The sequence below is a fragment of the Choloepus didactylus genome, chromosome 2, assembly GCF_015220235.1.
Source record: "Choloepus didactylus isolate mChoDid1 chromosome 2, mChoDid1.pri, whole genome shotgun sequence".
Classification (NCBI taxonomy): domain Eukaryota; kingdom Metazoa; phylum Chordata; class Mammalia; order Pilosa; family Megalonychidae; genus Choloepus; species Choloepus didactylus.
In genome coordinates this window covers 195064687-195083037 of record NC_051308.1, presented here as the reverse complement: position 1 = coordinate 195083037, position 18351 = coordinate 195064687, and the positions used below count along the sequence as shown (strand labels likewise).

Below are 18351 nucleotides of genomic sequence, written 5' to 3'. Positions count from 1 at the left end.
TGAATAAAGTTCAGTCCCTCCTACCCTTAGGAAAACTCATAGGATTGTCACGTGAGGTATGGAATGGGTTATGCTTGCTATTAGTTTGCTGTAATTAGACATGACACATATCCTGAGAAAGTTAATTAAATTAAATGAAAGGCTAATGAGTACACTGGATATAACTTTGTTGTTTATTCTTCACCATTTCATGATCTGGTAATTTTTGTTGTAATACAAATTGCCCCAAAGCTTGAAGGCTTAAAACAACCACTTCATCATGCTCACTAATTCTCTGGGTTAGGAGTCTGGCCAGGATAGTGCAGGGATGGCTTGACCCAGCTCCCTGATGTCTGAGGTCTCAGCTGAGAAGACTTGAAAGCTGAGGGTACTTGATAGCTGAGGAGTAGAATCATCTGAAGGTTTGTTCACACACAGGTCTGATGCCTGGCCTGGGATGATTTAAGGACTAGGCATCCTTGTACGTGGACTCCTTAGCATGACGTGATAGTTGGACTTCTTACATGGTGGCTCAGGGCTCCAATCAAGTGTTCCAGCAAAGAGGCAGAAGCTACATTGCCTTCATGACCCAGCCTCAGAAGTCTCTCAGTTTCCACCATATTATAGTGGTCCAAGATGGTCATCAGCATGCCCAGATTCAAGGGGAGGGGAATTGGACTCCACTTCTTGATTGGGGTATGGGAAAGTAGCATTGTAGAAAAGCATGTGAGGTGGGAGATATTGTGGCCATCTTAAATTACAGTCTGCCACACGTGATGAGAAGTCTTCATTTCTAGAGTTGCTCACTCCAAGGTACTGTCTAAAAGTAGTCCTTTCTGGGGGCTGAATTCTTGTGTGTTAATTGAAATCCATAGATAATCTTACTTATATTTATAGATATTAGCTTTGATTTCCTTCATTGAAAGGCTTAATTAAACAGTGAGTAAAGAGCAAAGTGCACCCATGTTTTACAACTAAATTTCACAGCTCTGACTGCAAAGCAGAAACATGTTGATAAGAAATTTTTAAGAAATTTAGGAGTTAAATTGTCAGTTTGTCTAAAGTGACTAATTAATACCTATATGATCAGGTGTTGACTACAGTTGAAATTGTGTCTTTACAAGATGATTTAAAACACCCTGTAAATGTTGTTGAAGTGATCAGTTGAACTGACACAGACCCTTACAAATGAAAAGCATTATGTTTAAAAGTTATATGTGCATGTCCCTGGGTGCGGTCGCAGTTGATTTATCTGGGGGGGGGGGGCGGCCGGTTGCTGAACCCTCGGCTCTCGGCGTTGCTCGGAGGGTACCGGCGGCGGGGGCTCTTTCCCGGAGGCGAGGGCGAGGCGGGGGACTGGGCCCGGTCCCCGGCGGAGGCGTGCAAGGTGTGGAGGGCGGCGAGAAGGGAAAGACAAGACACTCTTCCTCCAGTAGGGGTAGAACAAAAGGGGCTTTATTCAGGGGTGAGCACAGGTTATATAGGCTGGCATAGAGGGCGGGGGTTGTTACAAGCCAATGCTGAGGGGATAAAGGCTAGGATTGGTTCTGAGAGGGCGCGGAGGTTAGGATTGGTTCTAAGAGGGCGCGGAGGTAGTTTGAAAAGGGGCGGGAGTTGCTCTGGCAACGGTGTCTGGCAACAGTGTATGCGCACTGGTGGTGGCGGGAGTTGCACTGGCAACGGGGAGTGTCCGGGCAAGATAAGGGGGTGGGGAAAAGGCGGTTCCCTCCGGCAAGCCTCCCCTAACGGTGGTATTTTGGGTGAGGAAATGGGGCCTGCCTCCGGCCTCACTTTCTCAGGCCTGGAGGGCAGTGGAGGGCGCTGTCGCCCGTGCCCACCACCCTCCCCAGGGGCTGATCAGGTCCCCCAGCCCAGGCCCGCCAAGTCGAAGCACGTAATCAGTATCCCGCACCTGGGCTGGAAATTTCTTAGGTCTCGCGTTTACCATGTGTGTCAGTAGAGTAGTTGGCTGCCTGTTTATGAAATTCTTATTGAGGCTCTGTTGAAAATTACTTCAGCTGACAAAATTTTGTGTCAGTGAAGTAGGGTAATTGCTCAGCATGTGACAACTTTTACCCTCAATTTTAGTGTTTGCCTTTGACACAAGTAGATTAGCAGCTGAGAAATAGTTACCATCTCTTGGCTATATGGTAATCCATGTGAAAGAGATGTAGTAGGTTTGTTAATTTCTAGTCAATAAATGGATTTACTCCCAAACCCGCTATTGTATTTACTCAATTTTTAACTTTATAATAAATGACAAGCAATCATAGTTAGGTGAGAGAGATAGAGATGTGAAAAAATAAATGTGATCAAAGCATGATAAATTCAAGAATGGAAATAGGAACAAAATGCTTTGTGAGTCCAAAAGAGGGATGTTGCTTTGTATACTTTTCACTTTGAGCAGTCTCAGGAGAGACAGAGTTGGGTCTGAAGTGAAATGAACAGCCTAGTGCTTTAAGCAGTTTGGCATTTGCTTCTCTTAGCACTTTCAGTAAGTAGCAGGTTCAACTCAAAAACAAAACCTCTCTATATCTGTGAGCTTCAGACAACAGAGAGAAGTTTTACATTTAATCCGAGAGGGATTTAATAGATGCCGGGTGCTGTGTTTCATCTGCTCCTCTCCCTGGCTTTGTATTGTTTCCATCTATATTATCTTGGTGATGATTCTCAGATGGCGTCATGGTCCAGATCACTGCTGAGAACATGGATTCCTTGAGGCAGGCACTGCGAGAGATGAAGGACTTCACCATCACCTGTGGGAAGGCAGATGCGGAGGATCTCCAAGAGCACATCCACATCCAGTGGGTGGATGACTACAAGAACATCAACAAGGGGTAAGTGCAGCACACTTCCCCTCTTGTGGCATTTAGTTACATGTTGGCTCTGAGTTTTGTCTGCTGCCTCCACTGATGTTTTATAGCTTTACTGAAAGCCCTGCTTAAGAGAAAGGACTGCTATATATGTATGACATAAAATTTTAATTTCTGTTTCTTAGCTTAGTTTCTGTGCATATTTTTTTTAAGAGAAGGGGGGGTTGATGAAACAAAACAGTCTCTTTAAGACTTAACAGTTATTGGGATGATAGTAATACCTATGCTTTTTATGGTTTACAAAGCACTTTTACTAATACTGTTTCATTGATATAATAGCCCTTTCAGACAGGCATTGTTATTCCCATTTCACAGATGAAAAACAAGCATCAAAAGGCTAAATGACTTGTCAAGTCCACAAAACTAGGAGGTGGCAGGGCTAGGACTCAAAACCGCCTACTTCCAAATCTTCCCAGTATATGGCAACTCTATTCTAATGCCTTAAGTCAAAACCTTTGGAGTCGTCTTTGATGCTTTTCTTTCTCTTACATCCCACACCTAATTCAACAGTAAATACTGTTGGTCCTACTTCAAAATATTTCCAGAATGATATTCTCACTATCTCTACTCACTCCCACCATCCTAGTTAAAGCCATCATCATTTGGTCTAGATTATTCAGTAGCCTCCTAATTGGCTTCCTTATTTCTAGTCTTGCTCCCCTCGTCACTCCCTTCACCCCAGTCTGTTTCCAGTATAACAGGCAGAGTAATGCCACTTCTCTGCTCAAATCCCACCAATGACTTTCCATATCATTCAGTGTAAAAGCCAAAGTCTTCTATGACATATAATCTGTGCGTCCCTTCTCCCACCCTGTTACTTCTCAAAAGCAACACTGGCTTCCTTGCTTGAATATTTCAAGTACACTCCTACCCCTACTTGCCCTTGCTATTCTCTCAGTTTATACTTTTCTCCTAGATAGCCACAAGAGTCACTCCCTCACTATGTTCAAGACTTTTCCCAAATATGATTTTCTCAGTAGGCCTTCAAACTATCTAAACATACGTCCCCCACCCCTGCAATACTTCTATCTCCCTTCCCTTAATTACATTTTTCAATAACACTTTTAACTCTGTAATAAACAATATGTATTTTTAAAGCAATTTTATTTGCACACCATACAATCATCCAACATGTACAATCAGTGGTTCTTAGTATAGTCACAGAGTTGTACTTTCATCACCACAATCAATTTTAGAACGTTTTCATTGCTCTAAAAAGAAAAACCCCATATCCCTTACACCCCCCCTATTATTCACATTTACCATCGTTGTGGTACCTTTGTGACAACTGATGGAAGAATATTACAATATTAGCTACCATAGTCCATAGTTTGTATTAAGTGTATTTTTCACATATGCCACCCTATTATTAACTCCTTGTAATAGTGACATACATTTGTTCTAGTTCATGGAAGAACATTTCTATATTTATACTATTAACCACCTTCATCATCCACAGCAGAGTTCACTATGTTACACAGTCCCATGTTTCATCCTCTAGTTTTCCTTCTAGTGATGTACACGACCCTACACTTCCCCCTTCAACCACAATCACAACACAGTTCATTGCTGTTAATTACACTCACAATAATCACCTCTCCCCATTTCCAAACATTTATAATCAACCTTATTAAAAATTGTGCACAAATTAAGCATCAGCTCCCCATTCTCTACCCTCATTCTATCTTCTGGTAACCTATATTCTAGATATTAACTCCATGAGTTTGCGCATTATATTTAGTTCATGTTAGTGAGATCATACAAAATTTGTCCTTTTGTGTCTGGCTTATTTACTCAACATAATGTCCTGAAGGTTCCGCCATGTTGTCTTATGCACCAGCAATTCATTTCTTCTTACAGCTGAGTAATATTCCATTTTATGTATATACCACATTTTGTTTATCCATTCAAATGTTGATGGACACTTGAGTTCTTTCCATCTTTTGGCAAATGTGAATAATGCCGCTATGAACATTGATATACAAAGTCTGTGTGCATCCCTGCTTTCAGTTCTTCTGGGTATATACCTAGTAGTGGGATTGCCAGATCATATGGCAGTTCTATATTTGGCTCCTGAGGAACCACCAAACTATCTGCCACAGCAGCTGCAACATTCTACATTCCCACCAGCAGTGAATAAGTGTTCCTGTTTCTCCACATCCTCTCCAACATTTGTACTTCTAGGCTTGTTTAACAGTGGCCATTCTAGTAGGTGTGAAATGATATCTCATTGTGGTTTTGGTTGGCATTTCCCTCTAGCTAATGATGTTGAGCATCTTTCATGTGCTTTTTGGCTGTATCCTCTTTGGAAAGCTCCCGATTCAAGTGTTTTGCCCATTTTTAAATTAGGTTGTTTGTCTTTTATTGTTGAGTTGCAGGATTTCTTTATATATTCTGCACATTAAACCCTTTTTAGATATGTGGTTTCCAAATATTTTCTCCCATTGAGTAGGCTGCCTTTTCACCTTTTTGACAAAGTCCTTTGAGCACAAAAGTCTTCAGTTTTGAGGAGGTCCCATTTATTTTTTCATTCATTGCTTGTGTGTTGGGTATGAGGTCTAAGAAACTACTGCCTACCACAACTTGAAGATGTTTCCCTAAATTTTCTTTCAAGAGTTTTATAGTCTTGGCTCTTATATTTATGACATTGATCCTTTTTGAGTTAATTTTTATATAAGGTGTGAGATAGGGGTCCTCTTTCAATCTTTTGGATATGGATATCCAGTTCTCCGAGCACCATTTGTTGAAGAGACTGTTCTGTCCCAGTTGAGTGGAATTGGCAGCCTTGTCAGAAATCAGTTGACTATAAATGAGCAGGTCTATTTATGAACTCTCAATTCAGTTCCATATGAACTGATCAATATATCTATCTTTATGTCAGTAGAATGCTGTTTTGATCACTGTAGCTTTCTAATTTGCTTAAAAGTCAGGAAATGTGAGTCTTTCAGCTTTGTTTTTCTTTTTCAAGATGTTTTTGGCTATTCAGGACCTTTTACCCTTCCAAATAAATTTGATAATTGGCATCTCCATTTCTTCAAAGTAGGGCATTGGAATTTTGATTGGGATTGCATTGATTCTATAAATCAATTTGGCTAGAATTGGCATCTTAATGACATTTAGCCTTCCAATCCATGAACATGGAATGTCTTTCCATTTACTTGGGTCTTCTTTGATTTGTTTTAGCAATATTTTCTTAAATTTTGTAGTTTTCTGAATACTGGTCCTTAACATCCTTGGTTAAATTTATTCCTAGATATTTGATTCTTTTAGATGCTATTGTAAATGGAATTTTTTTCTTGAGTTCCTCTCTGATTGCTCATTTCTACTGTATAGAAACACTACTGATATTTGTGTGTTGCTCTTGTATTCCACCACTTTGCTGAACTCATTTTTTAGCTCTAGTAGCTTTGTTGTAGATTTCTTGGGACTTTCTAAATATAGGCTCATGTCATCTGCAAATAGCAAAAAATTTACTTCTTCCTCTCCAATTTGAATGCCTTTCATTTCTTTTTCTTGCCTCATTGCTCTGACTAGAACTGAAGGTACAATGTTGAATAACAGTGGTGACAGAGGGCATCCTTGTCTTGTTCTGGATAAAAGGGAGAACTTTCAGTCTTTTACCATTTATCATGCTGAGGAAATTTTCTTCTATTCCTATTTTTCTAAGTATTTTTATCAAGAAAGAATGCTGGATTTTGTCAGATGCCTCTTCTGCATCAATCAATATGATCATGTAGTTTTTCCCTTTCAATTTGTTAATGTGGTTTATTACATTAATTGATTTTCATGTGTTGAACCACTCTTGCATACCTGGAATAAAACACACTTGGTCATGGTGTATAATTCTTTTAATGTTCTGTTGGATTTGATTTGCAAATATTTTGTTGAGGATTTTTACATCTATATTCTTCAGAGAGATAAGTCTGTAATTTTCTTTTCTTGTAGAATCTTTATCTGGCTTTGGTATTAGGGTGATGTTGCCTTCCTAGAATGAGTTAGTTAATGTTCCCTCCTCTTCAACTTTTGGGAAGAGTTTGAGCAGGGTTGGTATTAATTCTTCTTGGAATGATTGATAGAATTCACCTGTGAAGCCATATGATCCTAGACTTGTCTTTGTTGGTATGTTTTTGATGACTAATTCAATTTCTTTATTTGTGATTGGTTAGTTGAGGTCTTCTATTTCTTCTAGAGTCAATGTAGAGTGTGTTTTTGTGTTTCTAGGAAATTGCCCATTTCGTCGAAGTTGTCATCTAGTTTGTTGGCGTACAGTTGTTCATAGTGTCCTCTTATGATCTTTTTTATTTCTGTGGGGTTCAGTAGTAATGACCCCCCGTCATAACTTATTTTCTTTATTTGCGTTTTGTCTCTCTCTCTTTTTTTTTTTTTTTTTTGTCAGTCTAGGTAAGGGTTTGTCAATTTTATTGATCTTCTCTTAAGAATCAACTTTTGGTTTTATTGATTCTCTCAATTATTTTTGTTCTCAATTTCATTTATTTCTGCTCTATGTTATTACTTTCTTTCTGTTTGCTTTGGATTTAGTTTGCTCTTCTTTTTCTAGTTTCTTCAGATATGCAGTTAGGTCTTTGATTTTAGCTCTTTCTTCTTTTTAATGTAGGCATTTAGGACTGTAAATTTCCCTCTGAGCACTGCTCTCACTGTATCCCATAAGTTTTGATATGTTGTGTTATAGTTTTCATTCATCTCAAGATATTCATTGATTTCTCTTGCAGTTTCTTCTTTGATCTACTTTCTGTTTAAGAGTGTTATTATTTAACCTCCATGTGTTTGAGTTTTCCAGTTCTCCATTTGTTATTGATTTCCAGCTTCATTCCACCCTAGTTAGAGAAAGTGCTTTGTATAATTTCAATCCTTTAAAATTTATTGAGACCTGTTTTGTGACATAACAGGTGGTCTATTCTTGAGAATGATCCATGAGCACTTGAAAAGAATGTAAATCCTGCTGTTTTGAGGTGCATTGTTCTGTATATGTCTGTTAGGTCTAGTTTGTTTAACATATTATTCAAGTTCTCTGTTTTCTTTACTGATCCTCTGTCTAGAGGTTCTGTCTATTGATGAGAGTGGTGTATGAATTCTCCAGCTATTATTGTAGAGATATCTATTATTCCTTTCAGTTTTGCCAGTGTTTGTCTTATGTATTTTGGGGCACCCTGATTAGGTACATAAATATTTATTATTGTTATTTCTTCTTGGTGGATTGCTCCTTTTAAAAATATGTAATGTCCTTCTTTGTCTCATAATATTTTTGCATTTAAGGTCTATTTTGTCTGATACTAGTATAGCTACCCCAGCTCTTTTGTGGTTACTTTTTGCATGGAATATCTTTTTCTAGCCTTTCACTTTCAACCTGTTTTTGTCCTTTGGTCTAAGGTAGTCTCTTATAGACAGCCTATAGATGGATCATATTTTTTTTAATCCATTCTGCCAATTTGCGTCTTTTGATTGGGGAATTTAATCCACTAATGTTCAATGTTCTTACTGCAGAGGCAGTACTTACTTCAACAATTTTATCCTTTGGCTTTTATATGTCATATCTTGTTTTTTTTTCTTCTCTCTCTTTACCTTTTAGTTACTCTTACTTACGCTCTTCATTTCTACACTATCCTCCAAGCCTGCAGAAATCCCTTTAGTAGTTCTTGTGGGCAGGTCTCTTATTAATGAACTCTCTCAGCTTCTGTTTAGCTATGAATATTTTAAACTCTCCCTCATTTTTGAAGGACAGTTTTGCTGGATAAAGAATTATTGGCTGGAAGTTTTTCTTGTTCTGTACCTTAAATATATCATAACACTGCCTTCTTGCCTCCTTGGTGTCTGATGAAAAATCAGCACTTAGTCTTAATGGCTTCCCTTGCATGTGATGAATCTCTTTTCTCTTGCTGCTTTCAGAATTCTCTCTTCATTGTTGAGAGTTGACAATTTGATTAGTAAATGTCTTGGAGTAAGTCTATTTGGAGTACGTTTCATTTCTTGGATATGTATAGTTATGTCTTTCATAAGAGTTGGGAAGTTTTTGGCCATTATTTCCTCAAATATTCTTTCTGCTCCTTTCTCCTTCTTTTCTCCTTCTGGGATACCCATGATGTGTATGTTTGTGCACTTTGTGTTGTCATTCACTTCCCTGAGTCCCTGCTCAATTTTTCCATTCTTTTCTCTATCTGTTCTTTTGTCTGTTCAATTTCAGATGTTGTGATGTCTTCTAGCTCTTTGATCCTTTCTTCTGCCTGCTCACAACTGCTGTTGTATGCCTCTAGAGTATTTTTAATCTCATCTCTTGTGCCTTTCATTCCCAAAGTTCTGTTATTTTCTTTTGCATGCTTTCAAATTCTTCTTTATGCTCATCTAGTGTATTCTTAATATCCTTTTCTCTTTTCTCTTATTTTCCTTCAACTCCTTGATTTGGAGTTGAACTTGAATTTGCTTGAACATCCTTGATCAGTTGTTCCAAATTCTCTGTTTCTTCCGACTTTCTAGTTTGCTCCTTTGGCTGGGCCATATCTCCTTTCCTCTTAGTATGGCTTGCAGTTTTTTGCTGATTTCTGTGCATCTCATTATCTTGATGAGATTATTCTGAAAGTCAATTTCTCTTGTCTAGGAGTTTGTTGATTGGGTTTGTGTTAAGACTCTTCTTTGACAGTTGGTTTGTCAGTATCTCCCAGCTAAAACAGGGCTAGGGACCCATGCTTGGGGCACGGACCAGTTCCAAAAGGCCCTGGAGGAGAGGATCAGTAAAGATGCCGACAAGCTTTTCTGTTTTAGTTCCCCATGGGTGCACTTTCCTGGCTTGTGCAGCAGATGGCATCTTCACCAAGAAGCCTTTTTTCCCTCTCTGATCAAAAGGAGTTTTATTGTCCGGCTGTGCGCAGGTGGGCTGAAGCCTAAGAAAATGGCGACAGCCCCGAGCAAAGAGAGCAGTAGGGCTTAAAAAGGATGGTTGGCAGGAAGTTCTTTGTCCACGGATGGGGAGGCTGGCAGGTTTAGTTTTGCAGTCTTTCAGTGGCTACTTTTGGGAAAGGGGATAGTTGGCAGATTTCCATTGGTTGGTGTAAGAGTGGGGGTTTGGGAGTAGGAAAGTTTAAAATTTTAAACATTCAGGATTCCTAAGGGTGGGGGCAGTGGCTTATTGGGGACCTGCAGGGTTCCTAGGGCAGGGTGGGAGCCGGTGGCTCTATGGCAAAAGTCCTAAGGGCTGGGGGTGGGCTGAGGGCCCAGGGCCTAAACCTAACATTCCAGGCTTTTTCTTTTATTTTTCTAGGGATGTTGAGGGACACAGATCTGTTCTTCTGTATCTGTTTCAGGCTGATGGGGGGCGTAGAGTTGTCCCTACAGTCCATTGTGGGGTAGTGGCTGGTAAGGGTGTTTTCGCTGGAGGAGTAGCCTGGTTTGTCACAGCTGGAACAGTTCTGCAAATAAACTTGCTTAGAAGTTTTAAGAAACAAGGTCCCAGAATGAACAGAGAAGAGAAGAGAAGTAGGATAGGAGAGAGCTAAGTTAGAATGCGTTGTTAGCTGCATTTTCTTTAGCTTGTCAAGTTTTTAAGCTTTCAATTATTAAGCAAAGTACAGGTTTTTACCAATTTGGCAAGGTAGAGGTGGGGTAAAGGCTCGAGCTTGAGCTTTTTATCTGCTCCCACTGTGGGACAGGTTTTAGAGGAGAGAGGGCTAGGAGTGAGAAGTTAAGACAGAATAGGTGGCTCCTATATTAATTAAAAAAAAATTTATTGGCCTTATTAGCCACATCAGGAGCCACCCGGGGCTTGATGATCTCGGTGTTCTTCGGTGAGATCCAGGGAGCATTTGCCCCAGGCCCCTTTAGTTCTGGTCAGGGTTGGCCAACAGGGCTTTTGGAGAAGCGTCACTCTTTGGGGACTCAGTGCACTTGCGGGCCCAGTGCAAGAAGCCTTTTTGACAGCTTCCTGAAAGTGTGCTTTCTTGGCCTGCTCAGCAGAATGTCACTTTTCGACAACTTATTCCCTGCAGCTCTAAGAAGGCAGGGTATTTTTAGCCCTCTGGTGATTCCATCTGTGACAGGGATGGAGACAGTGGCGTGGCTGGTGCCTGTCAGGGGCTGGCTAAAGCAGCGTGACCCAGCTGTCTGAATTTACCACCCAATACCTGGATCAGTTCTTGGGGAGGAGGGCTTTCATAGCCCTCCTGTCCACAGTAGCCCACCAGGAAGGGCCTGGGCCAACTCAAAGCTGCTTGCCTTGAGGGTGAGGGATGGGCAACAGGAGCCATGGCTGAGCAAGTTACTCACCGTTTTTCACCGCAGTTTCTCAGTGTGTTCACCCTGCTCTTCCCTGTATGCCGTGCCGTGCTCCCCTGGTCTCCAGAGCTCTAGAACAGTTGTTTTGGACAGTTTCTGGCTGTTGATTAGCTGTTTTTTTGGCAGAGGAGTGATCCCTGCAACTCCTTATTCTGCCATCTTCTCAGAAGTAGCCACAAACAATGTATTTTGACTTACTTACTGTAGGCATCACTAGCACCTAGGACAGTGTTATAGAAACTAGGAGGTACTAAAAAAGTATTGACAGATTGAATAAATACCATACTTCATTGTGTTAATCTTTCTTCCATTCATTTATTTATTTATCCATCCATCCATCCATCCATTCATTTTTCAAACAGTAATTCTATGTGTAGGCCTCTGAATACAAAGGTGAACTCTACTTTGTGCCTGCTGATAGGTGACTCAGTCTAACTTTCAAGACAGCTATAAATAAATAAGTGCACCAAAGTGTGGAAGATGCTGATAGATAACCACATAGGATACAATGAAGTTTTTAATCATATTTTTAATTGTATAATATAACATATAAACATAGACATGATAACTCTCCAAGTGCAACCCAACAAGCAGTTAGAGAACAAGTCTCGAAGAATACCACGGGCCACAGCTCCACAGCTCCAGTCACTTCCCCACCGTGAAATATAACATATACACAAAAAGATAACATCTTTCGAAGTATGATCCAGCATTTCCCCACTGTGAAGTACAACATATATACAAAAAGGTGATATCCTTCAAACCACAATTCAACCAGCAGCCACAGAACAAACCTCAAAGGATACAGTGAAGTTTTAATGAAAAGAGGAAGTTTGCTACGAGCGGTAGGGGAGTGTTCAAGAAAGACTTTACAGAAAAATGGGTAATGCTTGCACTGAACAATCTGGTAAAATGTGTAGGTATTTGCCAGATAGCTGTGGTTGAGAGGGTGTTCCAGTCAGAGGAAATAGCAGGAACAGTGACGGGACATATAGAAGATGCCACTCCAGACTTAAAAATGTATATTTAACTTTTATTATTGAACGAAAAGAAGCACATTCTAATCAATGAGTGCACTTGCCTGTTTTACACATAATCCTTTATCTTCCCAATCTTCACTGTTAACTTTAATTCTAAAATCACTTTTTGTTTAATTCTCTACTGGATTGGAAATGGGCATGGTTATTAGGACCAAAAAGGGCCATAAAGTGTCAGTAACTGACAACAAGTAGGTTGCCCCTTCCTATAGCAAGGACCAGTGGCAGCATCTTAGAAAACGGGACAAGAACTACACAGGGAACACTCTCAAACTCAGGATTTTAGTTTACAGTGTGTAAATGGAATGCTTTCCAGCTTGTCTCTGAGTGTCTGGGTATCCTCTCTCAGAGGATGCCAATCACCTAAAGGTGCCTTTCTTACATTGTTGATGAGTTAGAAATTAACCTCACATTGTTTAAATAATTTTATCTCAAGAAAGTGAAGTGAATGCCTGATATTGAAGTTTAAGTTAAGTTTGACCTTTAATTCATAGAGAATAGAGAACATGAAAAGCTTTGAAAATTGTTAGGAATTATTTGAATCCTTATCAGAATGAGTGTGTATTGCCAATCATTTGTACTTGCAGTCTTTCAGGGAGGAAGTAACTATAAAAAGTGGCTTTTCTATTTAATAATCTAAGAGTGATAACATAGTGAAGGAAGTTTGTTATAAATATATAGATACTTGTTCATCAGTTCACATAAGCACTGTCATCATTAACACACTTGGTCAAATAATTCTTTTAATCATTATACATTTATTAAACTCCAAAGTGCTAAGCCATGGGTCAGTACTGGGTACACAGCACACAGGGGGTGAATATGTCTTATTCCCTGCCCTTCAGAAGTTCATTTGTAAGGCAGATATGCAAATGAATGTGTTACCATAAAGTCAGGAGCAAAATGCTGCATCTGCAGAGGAGAGAGCAAGATGAGTGGATGGCCATGCAGTCATTGAAAGAAGGAATGTGGAAGAAAAGCCAGCTTTATTTAACTATTTCTTTACATTTATAGAACTAGCTTCTGAAAAAATGACTCTGTGTGTGTGTGTGTATTCTTTGATTATTTCAGTGCATCGGCCTTTCCGATGAAAGCTCTGTTCTTGTACATTTTTGCTCATTGGCTCCTTCTTGCTATGATGTTGTTAAAAAGGCATCCGATGTAGTTAGTCATACCTGGCATTTGCAGCAAGACTTGGTAAGAGAAATGGTTCCTCTAATTTCAAGAGCTGCTTCTCTTTCTTTTGCCTCTATTTTAGTGTCATAAGTCCTATAGATGGGAAGTCGATGGAATCTATAACAAGTGTGAAGATATTCCATGGATCAGAGTATAAAGCAAATGGAAAAGTCATCAGATGGACAGAGGTAAGGAAATGAAATTTGATATCAGTTTTAGTTTCCTGTCTCCTAAAACAAATTCCATACAAAGAGTGAGCTTAAACAACAGGAATTTATTGGCTCATGGTTTCAGAGGCTAAAAGGCTTGCTTCCTCCCTACGTCAGTATCTTCTCGCTGGTCAGCAGTCTTGGGGTTCCTTGGTTTTTCTGTCACATGGCAATGTACATGGTGGTGTGTTCTCCTTTCTTTTCTGGGTTCAGTTGACTTCTAGTTTCTGGTTGCTCCCTCTGGCTTCTTTCATGTGTAATTTCCTTTACTTACAAGGACTACAGCAATATTGGATTAAGGCCCACCCTCATTCAGTTTGGGTACATCTCAACTAATATCTTCAAAGGTCCTGTTTAAAAATGGGTTCACACCCACAGGACCAGGAATTGAGACCCAAACATGCTTTTTTTCAGGGGACATGATTCAGTTTCCAACAGCATCCTTGACTCATTTTGGGCATGAGGCAGAGTGCCACATCTTGGTCAGATTCTGGAGGATAATAATAAATCTGTTTATCTTCTATACGTCAACTCCCTGTAGTCTACTTTAGCTCACATGGAAGATATGCCACCAAGTGCAGCCCGCAGCAATCTGATGTATCCTCCTTCCTGTGAACTAGCTTTTAGAGATTTATTTGAATTGGAATTCAAGAAGAGTGCACTCTTGAAGGATGTAACGGTATCTTTGTTTTATTTTTTACAAAGCCTAGTCAATTTTGCTGCATTAGGATCTATATTGGGTACACCATACAGTTGGAATTACATGCAGTCTTTTAAAAAACCACAAAAATGTATTTTACCAATAAGAAAACCAAAGCTCAGAGACTGTGTAACTTGTCCAAGGTTACAAGGCAAGTAAGGAATGACAGGGTCCTCATTCAAACCCAAATCTGGTCAGCTCCTAAGCTGTTTTCCACTATATTAGGTTTCTCCTTAACTTGAAAGCCATTTACTGCAAAGAGAGGGGAGCTGTATTAGAGGCTAACTTGGGAATGAGATGAGCAGGGCGGGGACCTGTTTGTGTGTACATATTATACAGATACCAGAATGTTTTCCTCTAAGATTGGCTCATAGCTTGAAGTCATATTTTCACAGGTAGATCCTAGGTCTCTTAATTTCTTTTGAACATCATTTATCCTCATCTATAAAATAAAGGAATGAATTATAAGATCTCTAGGACTCCTTTCAGTTTTAAAAGTCTGTATTTTTACATTTTGTTCCTTCTAGTTTTTCATTTTACAGTCTGGGAAAGTGAGTCCAAGAAGGGTTAAAGGACTTACCCATGTTCACACAGCTGGTCACTGACAGCACAGAGGCCAGAACCTGGATCTGCAGTTCTCAAGTTGTTGTTCCAAGTGGCTCCTCCTTCATACTAGGCTCAGTGGTTTCATACACAACTGAGTGATTTTAGCTGCTTGTTTTGTAATGATTGTCGTTTTGACTTGTTTTGACTTGTTCTGGGGAACATGTAAAATTCTTTATAACTTGCAAAGTGGTTTGACCTCCATTCTCTCATTTTTGATCCCTAATTACCTGGAGAGGTAGTCAGGCTATATATCCCATTTTGCAATGAGAAAACAGGCTCAGAGTAGTCATGGGACTTTGTGACTTGCCTACTGCTATTTACTAACAAAGCAGAGGCCAGAGCACAGGTCTCCTGACTCCCACTCCCAAACTCTTCATCATTTCCTTGACCTGAAGACTTTATGGTGTTCTATTCCCATCACATCTTACTGCACTTCTTCGGGAATCAGGGTGCTTATACACCCAAGCTGATCCACTTGTTTCTTCCAAAATCTACTGGGCACAGGGTTAAAATCTTTTTTTGTTTGTTTGTTTGGGGAACAGGTGTTTTTTCTAGAAAATGATGACCAGCACAATTGCCTAAGTGATCCTGCAGATCATAGCAGATTGACAGAGCATGTTGCCAAGGCCTTTTGCCTTGCTCTCTGCCCCCACCTGAAGCTTCTGAAGGAAGATGGAATGACTAAACTGGGACTGCGTGTGACTCTTGACTCAGATCAGGTAAGAGGGTCTTTGGCAGCTTTGGAAGTTGGCCTTAGGCAATGTCTATTTTTCTGATACATGAATTTTCCTACTTGAGTAAAACTAGGGAGTTTACTTCTCCTGACCTTCTGGCCTGACCAGGTGATGTACTGTGGCCTTCCCTCTGTTAGTAACATACCTGGATGGGTGGCTTGGTCAGACTCTCTGTGATCCATTTGAACCTTTACTACCTCACCTGAGTGTCTTCCAAGGAGTTGGTCTTCTTCTTAGTGTGAGGTACTTTAGGGGAATGTATGTGAGGACCTGCCACCTGTGTGAATGGTATCTCTGCCAGCCTTTGAGACTTGCCAGTCACACCTATCACGAATCATGCTGCACTCCCTTAGAAGGCAGGTCAGACTGGAGCAGGTTCTGCTCACTGACCTATGCATCTGCCCACTCCTAAGTATGGTTTTTCTTACTGTCAATATTTTCACACTAGTTAATGAATAGGACTTGAGCTATTTCCCCATTAATATTTCTGACAGCTTGGGTTTCCAACTGCCGGGCTTCCCTCCCTGTCTTCCTTGACTGTTCTTTGTAGTAACAATCCAGTCGTAGCTCCTCCCACCTCTAGTTCCTTGTCCCAGTGTCTCTCCTGTGGCCTAGCACTCTCATCTCTCTACATTTAGTTCACATTTTGGATGCCAGCGGTCCTGCTTTGATGCTTACTAATTGTTAGCCTCTCCCTTTCCCCTGAATCCTTTAGCTTTGAGTCATTTAGAAAATGGGTGTGGACTTTGAGTTCCATCACCTTTCCTACCAGAGTAATTAATCCTGTTCAAGTACAAGAAGAAAGTGGTTCTGCACCCAGTTGTGCCATTATCAGGAAAAATGCTGAAAGGCTATGTGTATGGCTCTGTTTCCTGACTAATCACCAATCAACAAGCATTTATTTTCTTGGCCAATGCTGTACTAAGCGTATCAGGGTAATACAAATGAAATATAGTCCTTTCATGAGTGGTACTGCTAATCTGACTGGAGAGAGAATTACTTTACATGAAACAAAGAGCAAGCAGTTTTCTATTAAATGGGAGAGCCCTTGAGTGCAGGAGACTGTTTCATTCATCTTTGGATCCCTGTGTTAACAATGCTCAGAAAATGGTGCATGGATGAATGGATAGATTGGAAGAACAGACATTTAGTTCCTGGTATGTCAGGAAGTTGTACATAGCATATTCCTCATTTTAATTTTCACAACCAGAGGTTCAGGTATTATTTCTGACACTCTACCCTCTGGAAACTAAGATAGTAAGAGGTTAACTGACTTGCCCAGGGTCTCACAGCTACCAAAGTGCAGGGTCAGGATGGATAAATGCAAGGAGGATAAATGACAATGCAGGGAAGGGTGGGGGGAATCGCTATTCACAGGCATATGTCTAGCCCATGGCTAAGAAGGACACCTCCTTTCCTGGTCAGTCTCCGTGGCCCTTAGCCCTCGGGAGAGATCAGCTCTGCCCAGTAACCTGTCATCTCCTCCTCTCTGTGCTGTAGGTTGGCTACCAAGCAGGCAGCAATGGACAGCCCCTTCCCTCACAGTACATGAATGATCTGGACAGCGCTTTGGTGCCGGTGATCCATGGGGGGGCCTGCCAGCTCAGTGAAGGCCCCGTCGTCATGGAACTCATCTTTTATATTCTGGAAAACATTGCATAGACAGAAAGGACTTTGTTTTTCTCTTCAGACCTGTTGCAACAGCAGTCATACCCAAATCATTTGCACTTTAAAACTGGAAGATTAAGCTTTTGTTAACACTATTAATGGGGTGGGTGTGGGTGGGTATAGGGCTTGGGGTCAGGGTGGGAAAGGTGATTGGGGGGACAGATGTTCCATAATTCTAAGTCTTCTATGCATTGTCCACCAAGAGGATCTGGGCAGCTTCTATTACTGCACAACAGTTATGCTATCCTTATGTAGTATCCTTATGTTACTGTTAAGGAAAGAATTACCCTCCTCTGTTTTAAGACTTATTTATGATCCAGTGCTCAAAAATGCTCAGATGGGTACAACCATCACCAAGGGTGGCATGGGAGGGAAGAGGGGAAATAAAAAATGAAGCATCCTACTTGTACTCTTTGTACAGAACTGGTGTAAAAAGGAAAATTCCACACTGATTTTGTCCCATTACATCACAACTGTTTATTAAGTAGAAGTCACACTTAAATTTTTGTTTTTACCAGATTATTGGTTGAAGTGAATCAAATATCCAGTAATTATATACTCCTTTTAGACCAAGGGATGACCACCCATTGTAAATGAGGCCACTTGGATAGCAGAGTTGAGTTTGGGATCACTAGAGAGCTGCCCAATGGCAGATATTGAATTGGGTCTTTCTGTATGAAAAGCTAACAGAATACACCGAAGACATTTTTATAATATATTAGAGGTATCTTTTAAACACTTTATTACTAAGAAATAATTAAAACTTCCAGGAAAGCTCCAAGTATAATGAACACCTATGTATGCTTTACTCCAATTCACCTATTGTTAGCACTGCCATTTTTGCCTCATTTGCTTTATCAGTGTTTCTCTCTCCCTTTCTCTCCATAAAAAGTTTGAGGCAAGAGTAAGCTGCATACATCATAGCCCTTTACGTAATGTTTATTTTCTAAGAATAAGGATATTGTCTTACAAAGGAGAGGACAGTTAGCAGCTTGAGTAAATTTAACATTTGTCTTCAGTTTTGTCAATTAGCCCAATAATTCCTTAATAGCATTTTTCCCTTCCAGTGAAGCTTCCAGTCAGGATCAA

At 40.2% G+C, this 18351-nt stretch overlaps 1 protein-coding gene across 3 annotated transcripts in view; it reads left to right on the top strand.

Moving 5' to 3' along the window:
* The window catches only part of ZFYVE9 (zinc finger FYVE-type containing 9), a 205389-nt gene extending 188019 nt beyond the window's left edge, over nucleotides 1–17370 (top strand). For all 3 annotated transcript variants that reach the window (XM_037827231.1, XM_037827230.1, XM_037827232.1), the window contains 4 exons: nucleotides 2654–2816; nucleotides 13428–13533; nucleotides 15403–15579; nucleotides 17095–17370. In XM_037827231.1, the coding sequence (XP_037683159.1) occupies nucleotides 2654–2816; nucleotides 13428–13533; nucleotides 15403–15579; nucleotides 17095–17256 (608 nt within the window). In that variant the 3' untranslated portion in view covers nucleotides 17257–17370. The remainder of the gene's footprint in view (nucleotides 1–2653; nucleotides 2817–13427; nucleotides 13534–15402; nucleotides 15580–17094) is intronic.
* The last annotated feature ends 981 nt before the right edge of the window (nucleotides 17371–18351 follow it).